Source organism: Ambystoma mexicanum, chromosome 6p, assembly GCF_040938575.1.
Source record: "Ambystoma mexicanum isolate Mex_15411 chromosome 6p, UKY_AmexF1_1, whole genome shotgun sequence".
NCBI classification, from domain to species: domain Eukaryota; kingdom Metazoa; phylum Chordata; class Amphibia; order Caudata; family Ambystomatidae; genus Ambystoma; species Ambystoma mexicanum.
The window spans coordinates 36,371,152-36,393,866 of NC_090935.1; the positions used below are offsets into that span (position 1 = coordinate 36,371,152).

General features: G+C 43.6%; 1 protein-coding gene across 2 annotated transcripts in view; it reads left to right on the forward strand.

Moving 5' to 3' along the window:
• Positions 1 to 22,715, forward strand: part of LOC138511174 (CMRF35-like molecule 5) — a 262,104-nt gene that overhangs the window by 181,492 nt on the left and 57,897 nt on the right. For both annotated transcript variants that reach the window (XM_069626681.1, XM_069626682.1), the window contains exon 4: positions 6,196 to 6,302. In XM_069626681.1, coding sequence (XP_069482782.1) covers positions 6,196 to 6,302 — 107 coding nt within the window. The remainder of the gene's footprint in view (positions 1 to 6,195; positions 6,303 to 22,715) is intronic.

The window sequence follows — 22,715 nt, forward strand, 5'->3', positions numbered from 1 at the left end:
GATACGACTCAGCAAGGACTAAATCAAGGTTGCATTCCAGTACCAATGTTGTTTAATCTGGTGAGGGTATTGTTAGTCCATCGTTGAGAGCCCTGGAATTAGGTGATATCCCTCTACAATGGATGGGATATGCCGATGATATAGTCCTGTTGGATTTAAGCCCTGTCGGCCTGCAATCATCCTTGAGTTGTCTGAAAGTGTTTTCTGACTTACACTCATTGGCAGGGAACATCACTATGGTCTTTATATATCCTTACAAAAGGCGAAAAGGGTGTGTTGGCATTTGGATGGAAAATCAATTGAAGCGGTCTCTAAATATAAATATTTAGGACTTAATTTGGACACCAAACTATGGGGTATGGGCTTCTGGACCAAGTCAACTAAAAACTTCTCAGATTGCTGGTAGTATTGGCTCTTATGAGTGCAAGGGTAAGGGTTAGTCATTGGGAAGTTTGACTCAGTTAGACCAAGTCAAAATTCTACCTATTGTTATGTACAGGGCTGTAATTTGGGCAATTTACCTCTTATCGGCAGTGGTCGAAATGGGCGGGAGCGGTCGGGAGCGGTGCTCCTCTACTTTTTTAAATTACCTTTTACAGCACCTATACTTTTATTTCAAAAAGAAACCGTTCCGAAATAGTTTCGTTTTAAAATAAAAGTCTAGGAAGAAGTTGAAACTTGCACTTTCTGTGCACCACACTGAACATTCCCTTAAACAACAGGTGCAAGTGTTTGGGGGGGTGTATTGTGTGTCTGAGGGGGCACAGTGATGGGGTTTGTGAGGGGTGGGTGCAGGCCAGCAAGGAACATAGCTCCACTACACTTAGACCACTGCTTATCGGAAGTCACTGAATTAGAACCTATTCTTTTAAAGAGACTCATGAGACTGCCATCACGAACATCTATTGAAATGTTATATCAGGATTTTGATATTGTGCCATGTTATGTCACGCTCCAGCTATCCTGTCTAAACATGTACAGGAAATTGGTAAACCCCCAACAAATACTCTGAGCAAGTCAATGTATGAAGCATTACTGTCTAAAGCTAGTTATATGCCTAATAGTGGAAGTGTTAATCTGAAGCTTATTGCTGACAAGTAGCTTGCCCTAGGTCCAGGGAACCCTTTGGGACTAGAATTCAATAACTACAAGAAAATAATGAAGACGGTTTTACTTGGGTATAGTCGGGAACTATTTGTTGTTGATTTACCGGGTGGAAACCCCAAGCTATATACAACAACTGTGGGTAACTCCCTGGTCTGGAATTATTTAAAACTGAAAATGAACATCATTAAGACCTTTGAGATAGTTGGAGCCTGGCTGAATATACAGAAGATCAGAGGCAATGTCGCTTGTGTGGTGAGTTACAACTAGAAACTGTTAAACATCTTCTGTCGGCATGCCCCTCTCTTTTGGAGCCACGGTTGACTGCCCGCAAAGCAGCGGGCCTTGGGAGCGCACTTCCGGGGGACGCTCTCTGGTCCATGTTTATGAGTGGAAATCGTGCATTATTTTTTTAATCACCTTTTGGAGGGCAATTGTAATTATCCTGGACATTTTGGCTTCATTCACAGGAGATTGTCCTAATGGTTAATGAATATTGCTCTTTGGAGCAAAATGTGGAAGCTTCTTACTTCTGATTTTTCTTTCTGATTTTAGATGCAATTTTATTTTTGGATTTAACATTTTTGACTCTTTTATGGATTGTATGTATGAATGTCGTACTAAAAGTTAACTTCTGTTTAACTGTCTAAGGCAGTAAATAAATAAATACAAATATATTTGTGCTCTTATTTGGTAAACTTCACTAGCGCACAAAGTAAATGTAGCCCCTGTTTCCTGGCCCTGGTCTGCTCAAGGGTGTACACTCCCCTTCGCCAGAGCAAGGGCAGTTCCCATTGATACCATGACCCCCACACCACATGCTGTTGGGTATAGAGGGGCGCTGCACCTGCTAAAATAAAATCACTGTTAACAGGAGATGGGTTATACCCTGAGTTCTTTGGGGACACATAAACCAGAGGACACAGACACCAGAGCGAATTTTATAGCGATCCCAACAGGACCCGTCTTTATTTGATAAAAACCCGAATACCTTTTCCCTACGAGTCCCCTGGCGAGAGCTCCAACTGACTGGAGACTTCATATGTCAGCTCACCCTTTCATGGAGGGGTCTCCAGACAGAAAAACTGGAATTGGAGGGGGAATGGCACTTATTGCTAAATCCAACCTTAACATCAGAGAAGCAACTAATACTACCTTCCCCTCAGCCGAACTCCTCTCCATCAAAGTTCCTCTATCTAACACCCAAACCATTCTCCTACACATTATATATAGACCTCCAGGTGCCCTGTCCACCTTCGAAGAGGATATCTCTCTTCTGCTCACCACCAATACCAAACCTAAATTGCAAATTATCATCATGGGTGATTTCAATCTAGGACTCAATGACCCAAATGACAGTCATGCTACCTCTCTCAACGACACCATTACTCATTTAGGCCTAACTCAACACATCAACAAACCCACACATACTAAAGGAAGATCTTTAGATTGGCTAGCAGACGCTAAATGCAACCTCTCATTGACAGACATCACCCCCTGCGCATGGACAGACCATCATCTCATCACCTTCTCGATACTTAAAACCTGACCTAGAACAGCACTGTCTACCAGGACACCTCAAATAATTTCCAGAAAGAATCGTAACATCACCATAGAAAACCTCAGACCGCTCCTCATGCCCATCACGAAGGTTGGCCTCCCTACACGGAATGACAACACATCTGCCTTGGTAGATCTTTACAACAATACTCTGGATCAAGCCCTCAACCAGATAGCTCCTCTGAAACAACGAAGGGCCAAACCTATCGCCCACACCAGCAAATGGTTCTCAGCAGAACTAAAGGATCTCCGCAACATTAAAAGAGCGGCAGAAACTAACTGGAGAAAAGCTCCCTCTCCTACTACTAAAGATAAATTCTCGTCGGCAGCCTCCACCTACAAATCCGCTATCTTAAATGCCAAAAAAGGGATTATTAACCTAAGAATACACAATGCCAAATCTGGCACGAAAGAACTATTCTCTATACTAAGAGAGCTCGAATCACCATGGCCACTCACTGAGGACTGCATCAAGGACAAAGCCTGGTGCAATAATATCCAACTAGCCCTATCTAATAAAATTGCCCTTCTACAAGCCAAAACAGAGTCTAAAAAAGCCAACATCGCTGCCAAAGACCACCTCAGAAGCAATAAGAGACGCACCACTCCCGACTGCCCTCTTTTCCACTTTTCCCCAGTCACAGGGGATGAAGTTGTAAAGATAATTGCCAGCCTCAAACTCTCTAACTGCAAAGGTGACCAGTGCCCGGCCTCAGTCATCAAGGATGGAGCCAAAGACCTAGCCCCATTCATCACTTCATTGATTAATTTGTCTTTTAAGAACTCAGTTGTTCCCAACAACCTGAAAGAAGCCTGGGTCCTCCCCCTTCTTAAAAAACCTAATCTAGACCCAACATTCCCACGAATTATAGACCCATCACAACGGTCCCTTTTCTCCTCAAAATACTAGATAGAGTGGCTTACCTCCAAATACAACAACATTTGGAAGACAGTAACCTTCTAGGCTTGCGACAATCCAGCTTTAGACCCAGACACGGGACCGAAACGGCCCTCTTGGATCTAAAAATCCAAATGGACGAAGCCAAAGACAAGGGAAATCTGGCCATTTTGCTTCTTTTGGTCATCTCCGCTGCCTTTGATCTGGTTGACCACCAGATCATCACACAACACCTCTCTCCGGCTGCCACATTCTCCCAGAATACCACCAAATGGATTCAGTCATTCTTGTCTGATAGGTCGACTAGGGTCTTCACCCCTTCAGCTGCTGCTGTCCCTGTCCCAATCCATTGTGGAGTTCCCCAAGGCTCCTGCATTTCTCCTACACTTTACAACATCTTCACCAAGCTTCTCTTTGACCGTCTTGATGATCTGGGTGTTAGCTACACGAATTACGCAGATGACACCCAGGTCCTCATCACACTCACTGGGCACTATGAGGAAGATGTTGCAAAACTCAACGAAATGTACCTAGAAATTCCAGCCTGTATGGCCACACACAGCCTCTGTCTTAATGATGACAAGACGGAACTCCTCATTGTAGGCTCCCAGGCTCTCCTTAATAAATTGGACACCAGGTACCAATCTTTCACCATTGGTGGCAACATTATAAAAGGGTCCAAAGAGGTCAAAACACTAGGTATGTACCTCGACTCCACCCTATCGCTAAAAAAACAAATAAATGCCACAATCTCATCTACCACCTATACCAACAAATGTATTAATGCCTGCAGGTCATTTTTATCTACTACGAGCTGCCTCACCTTATCCAGAGCGTTGATATTATCCAAACTAGACTATTGTAATACACTCTTCCTTGGCACCACTACAATAAATCTGAACAGACTCCAGATTTTGCAAAACAACGCCCCTAGATGCGCTCTCAACCTCCCACGTAAGGCCCATATCTCCACGGCCAGTAAGGAAATCCACTGGCTCCCCATCCGAGACAGAATCAAACTAAGATCCCTTGTAATTACACACAAATGCCTGTCGCTGACTGCCCCACGCTACCAGTCTGACAAATTCTATAGACATGCCTCGTCCAGACCCACCAGAACACCATGCCTGCACCAACTGCAGATTCCCAAATTCAACCTAAAAACTGCAGGAGGTTCTAGCTTCCCAGTCCTGGCCGCACAATGCTGGAACACACTCCCTCTATCTATCAGAGCGGAAGCCTCCTTCTGGCCCTTTAGAGCCATGGTGAAATCATGGCTCTCTGCCTAACAAAATGTTACCTGCCCACACACAGACTAGACTCCTTTACACCTCCACTCATTACCGTACAATTGAGCCTATAATTGAACTGGACCACTCTGTAACCCGGTCCTATACTTTCAATTGTACCTGCATCTACTGTATTCTTCTATGTACCATTGAATGTATGTACTTTTGTCGCGCAACGTTATGTAACTATGTTTTCCACAAGTTTAATGCACCCAGCTACCTGAAGGTTTGGCCGCGCTTTACAAATAAACAAACTAAACTAAACAAAACTCAGGGTCCCTTATGCTGAGCCTGATGCAACAGACCCCTTACCTAACCCAGGTACTAGCCTCATGGGGTGTAGGCCAGAGGATGGCCTTTGTGTGGGATCCCATCTTGCTAGGCTGTCTCAGACAGGCCTCCACACATTATCCCACTACCTCATGCGAAGTACCTCCCCTCTACCCATTCTATAAATAATGACCATATCTATACAATGTCCTACTTAGCTATTAACCGTATTTGGCTTCGCACAGAGAGCCACCCTGTGCACGGGCGATAGGTGAACATTGGGGAGGAGTGAGAGAGAGCAACAAGGGTGCGGCCTGCACATTTCAGTACTTTGTTTAGAGGGCCAAAGATATTGAGAAGTCCTATGAGGAGGCTAGACCACTTACCCAGCCACTTGAGGACAAGTGTGAAGAGCAGAGCTTCAGGGAGTGGCTGTGTGCTAGTGATGGACTCTTTTGATGTTCAGAGGTTTCATCCTGGGAGATGTGTAAGTTGAGGTAAAGAACAGTTAGTTAGTTTGCGACACTGGGAGAGAAGATGGCGATTTGAAAAGCAATTTAGGACTAGGTTTGCCAGGAGAGATGGAGGAGTAGAGTGTGAAGAGGAGAGGAACCAGGAAATGTCTTCAAGGAATAGGGTGCCTAATGAGAGGTGGAGTGTGAAGAGGAGTGGGCCCAGGAAGTGTCTCTGAAAAAGGAGGGTGGGCTTGGAGATGGGCAAAAGCATGGTTGTGTCCCCTAGTAAGCTCCACAACTACTCTGCACCCACACTCCATTGCGTCCCAGGTTTTCATGCAGATAATCTGAAGATATTATCAATGCCATTTATCGCATGACTAAATCCTCATTCACAAGGGCGCACGTGCGCAAGACGTGGAATGTGTGCATTTTGTTATATGAGATTGTGCTCCCCTAAATCCTATGCACCCTTTGTAAAATATTGTCTTTGTTTATTACATGTACAGTGCCTGTGTCCCTTAGCCCGCCCTAGATCCATTTTATATTGTGAGCATGAGCACATATCGGAAATGCAGACTTGGGTTAATGATATCCTGAAATCCTTTGCTTTGCACAGGCCTTCCGGGTGGATTCTGCAGTACCTGCTCCCAGCTGTGGGGGCGCTGCTCCTGCTGCTCCTGCTGGCAGCCGTACTTCTCATCAGGGCCCAGAGGAGGAAGAAAGGTAATCTCCTACTTCTACTGTCTTCTCCCAACTAGAGTGACCCATTCAGTTCAGACGCTGAAATGACATCTGTGGGTACTGGTAAGACCCCTAACACACTGGGGGCAGGATTCTAGAAATGTGTCACCCATGCAGAGAAATGTTCTACAATATATTTGCACAAGAACAATAATTGCTCATGTCCAAAAATGCATTAAAGGGTAAGTTCTCTCAGGAATTGTATTGACCAAATGGATAGGCCATGTATTTTTGAGCATATATCAATCAGTCAGACATTATTTTCCAGTGCACCTTACCTCCAATTTTCGGACAATAACACGTGTGAAACTCACGGGTCAAAAACCGCCATCTTGTGATAATTTTATCCGTTGATCCATCACTCTAAGTTCAAGTGCCCTTGCAGCAGTAAATCAGATCACACGCCACCCAAGCTGATTCATTACACGCTTGCACCCCTTGTTACAATGCCAATGCATGTCTCATTTGTACGTCATGTGAGCGCAATCTATTGACTTGTCTTTATATAAATTTCAAGACGCCTCTTGCCTCGATACGCATCAACCAAACCTTTCTGATCAGACAACAGTGGAGTTTCTGCTGCCTTAGTGTCCATCTATTTCACTACAAGCCTCCACGACTTCTTTTTGCTCTGTCCAGCTACCTAATAACTACAACAATTAAACTGAAAAAGGTACTTACACTAGCTCAAATGAATATACTCTTTAAGCGCTTTCTATTTCAGTAATTATTACATATTTGACAAATGTCTTTACTGAACCATATCTAAATTGTATATTTACATTAGTTATTTTTTCCATATGCCAATTACAACTTTCCAACTTTGGGCCTATTCCTGTTGTCCTTGCACTGTGGGCTTTTATAAACATGTCTGTTTCTTCTACTTATGTGTTGCCAAGCTACATGCCTTCAGGGCAGTCTGCCTTACAAGATCCGTGTTGCAAATGCTGTTGGTGCAGACGCACAAACCTATAGCAACTGTTCGCCCTCGTGTTCCTATTAATGAGTAAGTATTGTGTCTGCACGTTTTATTTGTGATGACCTTGCACTATAGCCTTATATGGTGTTTTCTAGTACATTGTGATATCATGGGTTCACTCACGATATATATTTTTATATATTGGAAAAGCATTGTTCTTTGTTCATGCAAAACTATTCCATCTTCTATTTTGCGAGTTAACTATAACATTTTAGTTACTTTCAAGCTATGAAAAAAATCATGTTCCTATCTTTCATTTTTCTAAAGGGCGTATACATTATTATATTACCCTTACTTCAAAAGTATTGGACTGCGACTACTTTACTCACAAAGTATGTTTGTGTATTCATACCGATCCCTTACCTTGTATTTACAAAATAGGCCAAACAAGATAAATGCAATTATTGGATTCATTCAACAAAACCCTTTCTCTATCTTTTACACAACTGGTACAGGCTTGCGGCCTACCCGGCATTTACATGGTGGATGTATGGAAGACTGGAATGTCGCGTTCGATGTGTCATAGCTGTCTGTGTGGTTCGAGCCGCTCATGAACAATTTCCTAGTTCCTCCGCTCCATACGAGGGATTTGTACAGACAGTACCACTACCAGAACATAATTTATAGTTGGGACATACCATCAACTTTTTTTTTTAAAGTACATTTTGTTAAAATATTTTACTTTCAATAAAAAAACGATGTATCTAATAATTTTGCATTGTTTATTTATGAAGTATTTCAATTGAGTGTGTTTCACTGCAAGTTTTTGTTTTCCCTTGCGGAGTGCACGTTTTCTCATATTTTCAACCACATAAAACACGGCACAAACCCTAATGTCCCAATGCTCAGTAATTGCATTGTAAGGGCGATTGCATTTCTTATTCTTATTATTTCTTGACTTGTTACTGCTTGGCATCAGGTGCTCTAGAGTCCATTCGATTCGGACTGTTTAGGAATACACAGCTCTTCATCACCCTTTGACAGTCATAGGAAATAAAAGCAATGACGTAATACGATATAAAGTGAATGAAAGTGATTGCCCAAGTCACCAACACCACCAAGAATACTAATACAAATATTATGTTATATCTAAAGACTGGTGGGAGGTATCTGTAGTTTCAGGGCCTTGGCAGCCCAAGTTGTGCAGTTTCTCGGTTTCACTTGATGGCACCCCTGAAGGGTGGACCTCCCTTGGAAAAAGGAGTCGATGGGATGTCGATGTTCAGAAGGAGAGGGCATCCAAACAGTGTCAGAAAGGCAGCAAATTGGAGAATCGTTGTGGTCTCCGTTGGCAGGTCGCTACTCCGGCTCTGGATGTCCTACAAAGATGAAATTCGATGTGGACCTCAAAGCTTTGACAAAGAAGATAAGACACTTGGTCGCCCTCATTGACTTTTGGCGACGACGGGTGAAGTGGCAGAAGTAGGTGTCAGTTTTGAATGTACGCAGTTAACAGCCGTTTCTGTCTTCGGTTCTGTCGCCACAGCACGGACCTCAGTATGGCTTCTGGTGACCTGGACATGGCCACTGGACTGCGCTGTGGTCCTTCACTAAGTCTGTAACCTCGTGAGGTCTTCTTCAGATTTTGGTGGCGGGAAACCCACCGGCAGACACTACACTACAGGCAGCGACTTTGGATCTTCTCAGGCATGGAAAGGTGGTCAGATGTCATTACAGTAATGCCCTTTGAAGGATTCTTCAATTAAGTGGAACTTTGGCAGCACACTGCCAGGGTATCCCCTCTTTTGGGGGATACCCAGCAGCTTGTCTTCCAGCGGTCACAGACACTGCTCTGAACCCTGAGTGACACAGTTGGACCTCTTCAGATCAAGATGTACAGACACTCCTCTTATGGACTCATGACAACCCCTTTCCTGGACGACAGGCACAAAGAACTGGCTCCAAGGGTAGTTTGGATGAACAGCAGCAGTTGCATGATGGTCCCTCATAGCTGGAGAAGAGGTCACCTATCCAGGTCCTCTCTTGAATCATTCCTTGGAGCAGCTGAGCAGCCTTTAGATTTCGATGAAGAGTAGCAGCAGCAGACTTCTTCCTCCAGCTGGACCATAGGGATCAGCTTCTTCTTACTTCAGCTTCTGAACAAGGAGATGAGTGTGGGAGCCATTGATATACAAAGCACTCCCCATTCACTCAGGCTGAGCTAGGCTCAGTCAGCCAATCACACACAAGTGCATCCATGCAGGCACCACCCTATTAGGCTCACAGGCATTCAGGCCATTCATAGAAAAACAGACACCCAAAACACAGGATGTGGATTGGGGGCTACTCCCCAGCCTTTCAGTGCACCACACTGCATACATTCCAGGTTCAGTCAGGGCTAGCTTAGGCATTGTACCGCACAAACAAAATCAGACACCCACAACACAGAATGCAAATTGTCTCCTCACTCCATTCATAAAGTCTCCATCCAAAGGTGGGCCTTCAGCACACAGTCCCTGGGAAGGCTCCAGCCAGTCTGGAATGGGCATCCCCTCAGAACCATATATGGTTTGTCCATCCAACAACCACTCAGGGGAAGGGCACAGAGCCAGGGCTTCTCAGGACTTTGAGAAAACGAGGTGTATAGGTGAAGGAAATCAGAGAAAACTATGAGGGGAAAACCAATCAAAACTAGCACGAGTGGGATTGGCTACCTGAATTTCTACCTACCAGGCCAAATAGACCAAGAAGGTTTAATATCAGTATGTAAAACACACGTGGTCATAATCAGTTTTGTAGCATGAATGGATCCCTCACCAGCCTGCTAGAAGCAGATATGTTTATGATGCAAGAAATCTGGTTATTAAAGGAACACTATCTGGATGGTTATACAATATTTCATGATCCAGCCTCTAAAGGTTCAAAAGGACGGCCCGTAGGAGGACTAATGGTGGGGGTGCATGACGCATTTCAAGTTACACAAATTAATATCCCTAATGGGAGAAAAATGCATTGGTGGTTGAAATCAGATTAAACACAATTAACTCTTTAGAAACCTATGATTACTGAATGTATCTGACGTGCCGGGTGGTACACATATAAACGGGATTCATGAAACTTTACTTGAGGTCTTGATAGATTAGTAGCGTAAACATAGTGATGGATCAATAGTGCTGGGTGGTGATTTAAACTCTCGCTGTGTAGACCATTGGGTAGTAGATGCAATGAATCAAGTGAACGCCCAGAGAGTAATGGAGCAGGAAAAAGACATATTCAAGGAACGAAATGGGCGCTTTTTGCGAAAAACGTTGAACTTGCCATGTTGAATGGGAGAGTATGTGGTGATATACCAGGTGATTATGCATGGCGGTGCGGGAAACAGAAATTCACTCCTGATTATTTTTTTTGTAATATGGAAATGGTTTTGAGGGTCAAAGAAATTAAAGTGTGTCCAACTAAGTATAGTGATCACTCCATATTAAGATGAAGAATACACAATGGTTGGATATGTAGATATTACTAACAAAGGGACCGCACAAGCTGGACAACTGGCAACCTTAATAAAGTAAGTGAATGGTTGGGCTGCTTGGTGGAAGTTACTTGAAAGAATTCAATGGTATGGTGGCCAATGACATTGTTAACTGGATTTAGCAACTAATTCTGGTATTGCCGATCACGGGGGAATCCATTTTGTAAAACATGCTAGTGTAAAGACTAAAAGATATGACATAATAATACACAATGAAAAACATGAAATGAGGAGAGATCTATGGACAATTCGAAATAGTAGCATGAATTTGGCTGAGATGGCTATTGTCGTAAGGAGTGTAAAAGAAATGGGTATGCAAATTGGATAACAAGATGGAGATACTCCACTAAGAATGCGCAGTGGTAATATATGATGGAGTCCCTAAGTAGCGGCAAAACACACATTTTGTGCCAGATGTTTCGAACAGTTGTTAAATCTAAGACTGAAATTATAACTAACCCGATCGGTGAGTGCGAATGGTACAAGTGCATCAAAAACCAATATGGTCACAAAACATTTACCACTGGAGATCAGTCATATGTACACCCTGGTAGCTTTAGTTTGCAAATTGATTATGAACGAGAGATAACAGATATCAGGTGGCTGAAAGAGCTCCAGGACGAGATGGTTTGGCCAATGTGGTATTAAAATGGGATGCTGAGAGGCAGGTTACCATCATGACAGCACTCTTCAATAAGGTATGCAGTGAAGCTTAAAGTCCGGAGGCCTGGAATAAGGATGTTCTTACTCCTATCTTTACAAAGAGCACAAGAGGTGACCCAGGCAATTATAGGTCACCGTGAATGATGGACGTACCAAGAAAACTGTTTGCTAATATTATACTGAGTCATTTGAAAGATTGGCTAGATGAAGCAAACCTCTTCAGTACTTTCCAGACGGGTTTCCGTGCCTGTTCAGGAACAGTCCATAACATATTCATGCTAATCATGTTGCTCGAGGCGGCACTTAAGAAAATCAATTCTCCTCTATGCATGATGCATATTGATATTAAGGCTGCATTTGATTCAGTAAATCTGCATCTTTTGTGGACTAAGCTGGCAAAATGTGGGGTGTCGAAGGATTTACTTGGTCCTGTGGTTCAATTGTATAAGGGCACTAGTGTAAAGGTAAGAGTGAGCAGCAAATATACTTAGAAATAAAGGTCTAAGAAGGGTTGTGTGTTGGCACCCAAGCTGTTCAATCTATACCTAGCAGACTTGCCACGTAGATGAAAAGAAGTTAGAAACTGTCTGCCAAAAATTGGAGCTACGCATATCATTTTGCTGCCATATGCCGATGATGTTGTACTAGTGGACCATACTTACATTGGATCACAAACAACAATGTGGGAACCTGATAGGAATGCCCTGTCCATGAATACAGACACACCGAAGTACATGTGTAAAGGAACGATAAGGTGCACGCGTTGCCTGCTCGTGATCAATGAAGGCGCTACTAAGTAGCGTGCTATAACTATCTTGGCTTAACAATTGATGACTCTAGTCGGGATGAGGATCTGAAGTCTGAGAAAAAGAGGATGGTATTGATGTTAACTATGGTAGTAAGGAACACATCTAAACAAACAACAGGCCATATACAATGATGCTCTACGGGCAGTGCTTTCGTCCTGCAATTCTGTATGGTCCGGGGACCATTGAAATGGAAACCTATAGTTGGTTAAATGTGCTGTAGGGAATGTTTTGGTGAGGCGCTCTGGGATTATACCAGAATATACCAATGGCGGTGATTAGGCTGAAAATGGGATTGATCTCACGGGTAGGGCGGGCGATGTGCAATCAACGACTTCTGTATCTGAAAATGCTAGCACATCTGGTCTGTCCTTTACTCAGTTTATTGGGCAAAGAAATGAATACTGATATTGAACCTAAACTAAGAGAATATAAATGTACAAATGAAAAAGATTGGCTGGTATTCTGATTGGACTGATGAGTTACATCAATTACACTCCTCATTTATAAAAAATAAAAAATACGAGCATGGGACTGGCACATGAATTTTGAGCTCCTGGCCAAGAATGTGTAAACTTGACCCACACGTTCCTTAAAAATGCAAAGAAATGTGTTGTTATTTCCATCACCTGTAGTGAGGAGATTGGTATTACTGCTAAGGCTAAATCATTTAGCAACTTTATCACTAAGTGGTCCCCAGTTGAGCATCCCTGAAAAAAAGTGATGGTGCAGGATTTGTAAATATAGCCACATGAAAGAGACAAATAGACAACATGTCATGACTGCGTGCAATGAGCGGGTAATGTGTATATGAGTAATTTAGGTAAATATGTGCATGACAATAAAAACAATAAGACGCAAGCTGCTTAAATTCGAACACTGTAATTAAAAATGCACTTTACATAGTCTGGAAACATGTACAAATAAAATAAACATTTAGTAGGTTTTTAAGTAAAATTTGTGTTGATGTTTGAAATGTTCTCAATGGATTTTTGGATTGAAATTTATAGTACGAAATGACATTTTAGACATAATTGTACGTCAAAGTATTTATTGTAGTTTTATTCATTTCGATTGTAAACATGTAAATGAACACGTGTAAAGTTTGTATGAACTTGAACACATTATCAATATTAAAAAGTTATAATTTTTTCAATGCCTTTTCCTTTTTGGTTTTGGGCGGCATGTTCAACCGAGTGCAAGTGAATGTACGACCGTTCTTGCGTCTATCGACAATTGTGCACTGTGACGATTCATGGGCTCTCAGCACTTACCCCCAGAGGGGAGCACTTCCCTGTGAGGCTATGGAGGTTAGCCTACTAGGCAACATTCCCCTTAGGGGTGGCAGAAAGGGGGACCACAGGGAGAGAATCCCCCCATGTGCACAAGCACTCCCGTTGCATGATGGAACTCCCTAACCTGCTGAACCCAGTAAGATCTATAAAGAATCATGCTGATAGCATCACTGCGTGTCATAGTAATACTCGCATCCTTCCTGTAAGATCTGATACCACCAAGACAAGAAAGAACAAAATGAACATCCTGTCTGATTATCAAACATTTTATCAAAGTACTGAAAAGAAGGAGAGTAACTGAGTTATACAAACTGCTCCATTACCAAGACCAGCAGATGGACCTGAGGAGGATGCATGAATGAAGAGTACACAGTTAAACCTAACAAAGGACTTAGGCAGTGCACTGGGGGGACTGGAAACGCCTTGACCCAAGGCCCTAGGAAGGACTGGTGACGTGCTCTGACCAGGGGCTACGGGAGGCCCGGTAGGCGATTTGAGGGAAGGTGAAGAATATGTCAGGAATAATCTCCCTCATTTCAGTAATTGTATCGAAAGTGACAGATGGGAACAAGGCCTCGGAAGCAATCTCCCTCGTCTCAGTAATTGTATCCAGAGTCTCTCCCTCGTGTTAAGCACTGCATCTTGCTGGCACTGCATACCTGATTTTCTTGATGATTGCGCTGTTGATTCCAGACTGTCTTGAGTTGAGAAGTTAGTGCAAGGCAAGAAACCAACCCAGGAGCCACCAGGGTGCAACTGGGGAGTCCTGAACCAGCTCCCCTCGCCACAGGACAGCTCTTCCCAGATGTTCATGACGCAGGAACAGCGCAAGCACTGACTGGGAAGGCCAGGCTGTGTTCCTATGTCCAAGGTCTATGTCTCTGAGAGGAATCTTGATTGACAACAGGGACATCCGGAGGATGCTGAGGTCCCAATGGAGGTCTTTGAAGTTAACAAGAGGAAACCAGCCAGGTCTTTCAGAGACAAGCAGTGGTCGTAGTGAGCGGGAGCTGTCAGGAGCAGTGCTCCTCTACTTTTTTAAATTACGTTTTACAGCACCTATACTTTTCTTTAAAAAAGAAACCGTTCCGAAATAGTTTAGTTTTAAAATAAAAGTGTAGGAAGACTTTGCAGCTTGCACTTTCAGTGCACTGCACTGGATGTTCCCTTAAACGATAGGTGCAAGTGTTTGGGGGTTTGTATTGTGTGTGGGAGGGGGCGTGGTGATGGGGTTTGTGGGGAGTGGGTGCAGGCCAGCAGGGAACATAGTTCCACTACTTCTTTTTGTACACTTCGACCACTGGAGTCAAGTAATGTAACGCAAGCAGAGAACAAACCAGAGATGAAAAGGCTGAAGGCGGCAGGTGGTGCAGAAAGGAACCAAAGACACTGAACAGAAGGACAGAAGGAGGCAGGAGGAAGCAGGGCAGAACCACAGGGCAAGAAGCCCACAGCAAGAACTGGGGGCAAATAACGCAAGATTCCTAGAGCGCAACACAGGGTCAAGAAGCAAAATTGCTAAGACGTGAGGAACCGAGGATTGCAGGAAGTTCTTAGAGTGCCGGCACCACAACGAGGCAGGAGCAAAGCTGTTGGGAATGCGGTCATGTCAAACAGCAGCAAATGAACGCGGAGCCAGCAGGAGAGCTGAATGAGGGACTGCAAAGTGGGAGAGGTCTTTCCAGAGTTTTCCAAGTCAGAAACGCCATCTGTGAACAACTTATTTTGAATAACGCCCAAGTAAAATAGCAAGATAGAATTTTCTAAAAATTCTCATGCAGAGAAGGCAATAAGTTGGAGTAAATGTTATCAAAATCAGATGAACAATAATGCAGAAGTTGAAAGTCAACATTTGTACAAGTCTCCATATCTGAGATGTGAATTTGGGGAAAGTTGGAACAAGTATTGCCACAAGCAAATGCATACTAAGGAAGAAGTTGACAGACAGAACATTAACATGTCTAAGATGTCAATGTGGGGAAAGTTAGAACAAGTAGTACCTAAAGCCAATGAGGTATAAACAGTGAAGGAGTACAACTGTGTTATACTTAAGCAATGAGCCCTGAGCTGCGGGGCCATTACCCAGTCAGGGCTCTTAGTTACAGGTCCAAGTGAAGACTGGGGTACTAATAGCATGCTGCGTTTCGGAACAGAAAAAAAAAAGTTTAAAAAAAATGGCTGCCGGGGTAGGGAAAACAGAGTAAATTTTCCCTTTTCATGGCGGCCATCAGGAGCAGACGCGCTGGGGACAGAAGTGTTCCCAGCGCGTTCACTTCCAAAAAATTGAAAAAAGAAGGTAAGTGGGGTTGGGAGGGCAGGGAAGGGATTGTTTTCAGGGGAGGGGGAAGGCGGAAAGAAAAGACTTACCTGAATGTGGGAGGATGGCAGCCTCCAGCCGTGTGAAGGGTCAGAGCGGGGATTGCCCTTTTTCATGCCTCCTCATTGGCTGAGGGGCTGCCACACCCCCCTACGGGGATGAACCTTCCAGGGATTCTGCGTGGGGTATGGACCGGGCGAGAGCCAATCAGATTGCGTATAACAATCTGATTGTCTCTCGCCGGTAACTAATGATAGAGAAAGAGATCATTGTAAGACTTCCTGGTGAAAGAAGCACATCAGACAATGGGCCTTTGGGACCCAGCAGGCCCCTCTCAGGAGAGTACACCAGGGGAACTGCAAACCCCAGAAAGCAATTCCTAGGAAGAGAGTACACCAGGTAATCCATATAAAATATATGAAAGGAAAAGACATTGGGCCTGACCACAGGTAGGGTGCTAGCCCTTAAATGCAATGGTAACGCTATTACCGCAGTATTTAAGGGTCCGCCCAATCCAGAGTATAGCCACATTTACCTCCAGCTCAGATTTGGAGGTAAATGCGCCGGTGGAATGGGCATTTTCAGCGCTATGAGCGCCGGAGAAATTTGCATCAATGCTAATAGCACCCGCAGCCCCATTGGGTCCAGTGGACCTAGTGGGGAATGGGCAATAACCGTTCCCCCACTACTTGTGATCTGGTGCAAACAGCACTGGACCTGTAGTGGTAACGCTATTTGCCCAGGCGGTATCCTGGCGGTATTACCTCTGGGATACCACCAGACCTGTGATCAGGGCAATTGTGAAAATATACCTGTCAGGAGAGGACACCCGGGGATCTAAAGAAACTAGTGAAGGATTCCTGGTAGGGGAGTATGCCAGGAAATCATTTTAAGAAGTTTTGTGGTAGAGACACTTTTGCCATCCTTAAGAAGATGTTGTGTGAAAGAGACATTTATACTACACTTAAGGAAGCATTGTTTGAAAAAGACATGTTTGCTATCCTACCTGAAGAAGTCCAGGGGGAGGAGCCCGCCCTTTGATTCCAGGATTGTTTTGTTGGATTTATATACTTGGTTTTGTACACATTAATTCTAAAATAGAGACACTTACCTTACACCTTTGGTTGTGAATTCTGGTGTGGGGGTCAGATACGTTTTGGACACAAGCAGTTTCAATATTTTTGATGACAAGACAGAACGATCTTTAGTTTTAGTTTCCTTAGTAAGGAAAATCTCTTTAGGATAAGGTCAGAGAGGCCTTTATCCAACCTTGTTATTAAAATAAAGATGTCTGATGTTGAAGACATTACACACAGTGCCATGATGCCTTTGGGTGACCGTGCGCTTTACAAGTTTTATTAACATGACATAAGAACGTTGTCTCTGCCTCTCATTTCTGACCCCTCACAACATCTTTCAAATTATTTTATTAAATTATATCTTGAAAACCGGACTACTCCTATAGCTGTGGGGTATTCCCTACCTATTTTACTAACTAAGGTGCTCGTCAGTCGTCTTGTGATGTCCATATCATTGTAATGAGGCACCTCAGTCGTGAATGTTTGGATCAATCCTTCTACATCAAGCACCCATGGCCTATTTCTCTTCAGCCGGCCTTAGGGCCTGGAGGGAGCATTTGTCGAGTCATGGAATTGTGGGATTTGATCCTAGTGAGTGGCCCGGGTTTGGGTGATTGTTCACCATGTAATACCTGCCATCATTTCTGATCATACTCAAATCTGGAGTACATATCTGTTTCAAGTTCACTGTTTAATAATTGCTCCAGACTAGCAATGAGTGAGTGAGCTGAAGGAAAGTGATAATTGCCTGTTAGCAAAATAGACAACATTCTCCAGCATTGGATCCTTCATAGATTCACATGCTGTGAATATTCCCCATCGATAGGCTGGGAATCCTCGGTAACATGGAGTCAGTTTAAACTTAAACTGAATTTCAGTCACAGCCCACAGCCGATTGGTTAGGCTCCCTTAGCTCCACCCCTGGCGGCCATCTTCAGATTATTTACTGCATGTTCATGTTGGGAGTCCTCTAAAATCTCTCTCACTCTATATGTAATAATTCCTTATAATAATATCTACTTTTGACGACAAACAAACTCTACTTCGAAGATGGATCGAGATCCTAATTTTTCTGGGAATGGCTTCCTCGTCTTTCAACGGTGCCTCTGTCTACGGACCCCATTGTCCCTCGTGACTCTACATCTTGGGCCGACTCAAATTGGCTGAATTCAAGAGGAAAAGTCTGTTCAGGGCCTGTGCTCGCTTCGTGGAAGAGCTCTATGATAATTGCCTCTTCTGCCTCCACTGGCACCATGTGATCAAGAATTGTGACATTTATCAATTCTTCTCCAACAAGACCCTGAGAGATCATCACCGCAGGTTGGGTGCATGGTTCAACGACGCCGGGGGTGCCTCTGACTGTACCTAGCGGACCACCTCTAGAGGTCTAGATCGCATGATGAGTTGGCCAGGAGCAGAAAAATAGACATAAAGAGTGAGTATTTTATCATTTGACTCTACGTTTTGTGCCTTGTTTTATGGTGTTGTTGAAAATATGAGAGAACTTGAAATTAACAGGGAAACTAAAAACCTGACATGAAACACAACACATTGAAATAATTTGAAAATAGCGCATGCAACTTAATTAGATACATATATTTTTATTAAAAGTAAAATATTTTAATAAAATGCTATTTAAAAACAAAAGTTGATGGTATGTACAAATTTGTCTGTAAAAATCCCACGTATTGTCCAGAGGAACTAGGAAATTGTTCATGAGTGAGTCGGACCACTCAGACAGGCATTACACATTGAACGCAAAATGCAAGTCTTCTATAAATCCAACATTTAAATGCTTGATTGGCCAAACGTGTGTACCAGCTGTGTAAAAGATCGAGAATTCGTTTTATTGAATGAATCCAACCATTGCATTTATCTCGTTTGGCCTATTTTGTAAAATACAAGCAGTTGGTATAAATCAAACACATACTTAGTGAATGAAGTAGTCACAGTCGAATACTTTTGAAGTAATGGTAATAAAATAAGGTATACGCCCTTTTGAATAAAAAGATAGGGAAATGATTGTTCAATAGCTTAAAAGTAACTGCACTTTTATTGTTAATTCACAAAATAGAAGATGGAATAGTTTGGCATGAACAAAGAGCAATACATTTTCCCATATTTAGAAATATATATTGTGAATGACCCCGTGACATCGCAATGTACTTGGAGAATAACATAAAAGGCTACAGTGCAAGGTCGTCGCAATAAAGAATATGGACACGGGGCCCGATTCATAGAAATGTGCACAGAAATCCTGCAAGGGCACACGCCGAGAAGGACACTGCGCGAACCTGTGTGCCGGATAAAAAATGTGCGCCCCGTGTATTCATGGAATTGTTCGAGCAAAGTAGCCGTATTCGCAAGTCGCGACCGTAACTCCCCTGACACGCCCACACGTAAAGCATAAACAGCCAGATCAGCTACCTTTGTGCACTCCCCGGGTGCAAACACACACACCCTTCAAACAGTATGTGGTGTCCCCCTCAAGCAGACCTGCATCTCGTGGACCTTGCGCAGGGTTCCCCGTAACTGTTCCCGGCACCCCGACAACCTGCACATGAAAAATCGTAGCACGGACTAAACTCAGAAAATCTGCGTGCATATCTCCGTAAACTGTTCCTGCACCATGCTACACTGATTACGCTCACCCCTAAATTACATTGGAACCCCAATTGAGTACACGTACCCCGAAATCCAACATGCAACCCCACCTCCGTGCTACAAATCCTATGCGCACGTGTACTTACGCCTGCCTTGGGGTGGCGGATCGAATCAAGGACTTGCGTAGCCATTTTACGGCCGAAAAGATGCACGATCGAATGCTTGAATATGTCTTGTGCCATGCAATTGTGGGCATGCAAGGCACTGCCTGCAGGCCGTCCCTCAGAACGCCCACTTTTTCGCAAGTACTTCCCCATTTTTGGTGTTCCGTCTCTTCCCAGCCCTCTGGGCAAGCCATACCCATGCTCTGCCGGGAGTATCACACAAGGCCCTCGACGGTTCGCACAGACATGCCGAGCCAGCGTAAACTCCACGCAGGTCCAGGAAAAGTACTGCCCATTCGATTCCATGAATCGCTGAATGCGCCTTTGCGCGCAGTTGTGCACGCAAGTACCCAATTTTCTGCTCAAATAATTGCATGAATTAGGCCCACAGTAGTTACTCATTACTAGGAGCACAAGGGCACACAGTGGCTATACGTTTGTGCATCTGCACCATCAGCATTCTCAACACAGATCTTGTAAGGCTGGCTGCCCTGAAGTGATGCAGCTGGGTAACGCATAGTGATGGAGGCTTTTCTTCGGCTATGTAGGCTAAGCAGCTGGAGTTTTCTCTGCCACAACTGTTCTCCACCAAAGTTGCCATTACCTCACATCAATGGCAGGTACACTAAGTGGAAACATATTCCTTGCGATGAATATCAGGATTCTGGGAGGGATTGTCATGACTTTCCTCAATTCACCATCTTTTCGGCTACTTTCTCTCAACCATTTCCTCTTTGGTATACTCCGGCTCGTACAAATATGGGTGAATGGAGGCCATAATTATTGAGGAAGTAGAAAATCAACTGTGGGAGAAAAATATATATTTTTTAATTAGGATAAAGTAATGAATTGAGGTTTTATTTTAAAATGCTATGTCAAAGAAAATGAGGAGAAGAAACAGATATGCTATAAAACCCATAGTGCAAAGACTACTGGTAATAGGCTCTTGAGTTGGAAAGTTCTCATTGGCACATGGAAAAAAGAACTGATGTAAATATACAATTTAAATATGGTTCAGTAATGACATTTGTCAATTGTGTAACAATTCATGCAATTTAAAGCGCTTACAGAGTAACTTTATTTGAGCTATTATAGGTACCTTTTTCAGTTTAGTTTGTCGTAGTTATTAGGTAGCTGAACAGAGCAAAAAGAAGTTGTGGAGGCTCGTAATGAAATAGACAGACAATAACACAGCAGAAACTCCATTGTTGTCTGATCATAAAGGGTTTGTTGATACTTATCGAGGAAAGAGGCATCTTGAAATGTCCATGGAGACACATCAAATCAGATGTGCCCTAGTGTTGTCACAAGAGATGTCAATGTCTAATGATGTCCGCCTGGGGGACGGGTGAACTGATTTAGTACCGCAAGGGCACTTGAATTTAGGGCGATGGACCAACAGAAAAGATTATCACAAGATGGCGGTTTCTGACCTGTGAGTTTCACATGTATAAATGTCAGAAAATCAAAGATAAGATGCATTGCAAAAAAGGTTGTTCTGCTCAATCGATATATGCTCAAAAATACATGCCTTAGTCATTGTGTCAGTGCAATTTCTGAGAGAACTTCCCCTATAAATATGGATTGTTGGACCACACAAAAAATATATTTACAAAGGCACAACAAAACTACTGAATAAATAAGACCGGACAAGCTCCAAGCATTCCCTGAATCCCATGATCTAGAAGCTATGGACTTCTCCTATTGCTAACGATGACAGACTACCAAGAAATAAAACCAATGCAAGATACATTGCAGTGGTTCCAATTTAAGCAAAGCTTCAAGAATAAATAATCCCCAGTGTTGCTTATAGCCGCATCATCACTCTCCACAAGAGTAAAACACCCATGAGATAAAGTCAGGCAGGACCATGAAGAGGAGATGGAATAGCCGAGCCTCGTATTTCATTGCCACCCCAATCCTAGAGACTCACTTCCATGTCAGCTCAATGAAAGGCACCTGTTAGGGAGAATTCTCTGTTAAGGCTAATTTCCCAAACCTAGTGAGTCCCCCAGCAGCTTTGCTGGATTTTTTGGGGTTTATTTTTTTTTCTCCTGCTAAGAGTGAGACTCTTTTTCTCCCACTCTTAGACATGATTTGAGTATGTCCTTTGACTGTGAATGTGTTTTATGGGCTATGGGGTCTTTTACTCCATAGGGTTTCATGTGTTTTTGGGATGTGTGTTACACAGCACCCTCAGTGCAGTAACACAGGGGTGTCATAGTGACCCCCAAACATAGACTCCATACCCTGGGACTGACTACTGTCTCCCAGGGCATGTAAAGTCACCATTGGATTTATTAGTCCAAATTTGTGAACAGAACCAGTACAAACCATCATATTGTGGAAGTACTGGAAGGGGTTAATTAGATTACCCCTGGGTCTGTTTTCAAGGGGGCACTGTGCAGTCCCCCCTTGTCGAGTTTCTGGCTGGTGGCAGTCAGTAGTTACCACGCAAAATATTCCTTAGGAATATTTCCTATGAGATTTTCCCATTCATTTTAAACGCACCACTTTTTGGTTCAATGTTAAAGATACCGCATTAAATATTATTTAATATTTATTCCCCGGTAGGGTCTTTTTGCCAGGACTCGGTTTTAAAATGGCGTTTGTGTTCGCCTCTGTAACTCCAACCCCAAGTCGAGCCCTTTGTTCCACTTTTGGCGGGCTTCTGCACAGAAGCCTCCAAAAGTGGTGCCACTCTATCTGGGTCGACAGGATGTGTGGGAGGGCGGTTTAGGCACCCTGGACTGAGTTGCCTTGGCAACTCAAGTAGCACTTTTGTATGATTTGCCCAGTGGTGAGCCGCCCGGCTCACCACTTAGCATGTTTGATTGACAGCTAGGACTGGTGAATGGGGGTTTTCTGCATAAAAGCAGGGCTTTGGGGACTGGGACTTGAGACGTCGCCACAGGACCAAAGAATCCCAAGAGGGAGAAGCTGAGCCGACCTGCAATGATGACACCACCGGTGGAGCCCTGCTGAACCGACTCACCACTTCTTCCAACGACAGAGGAGA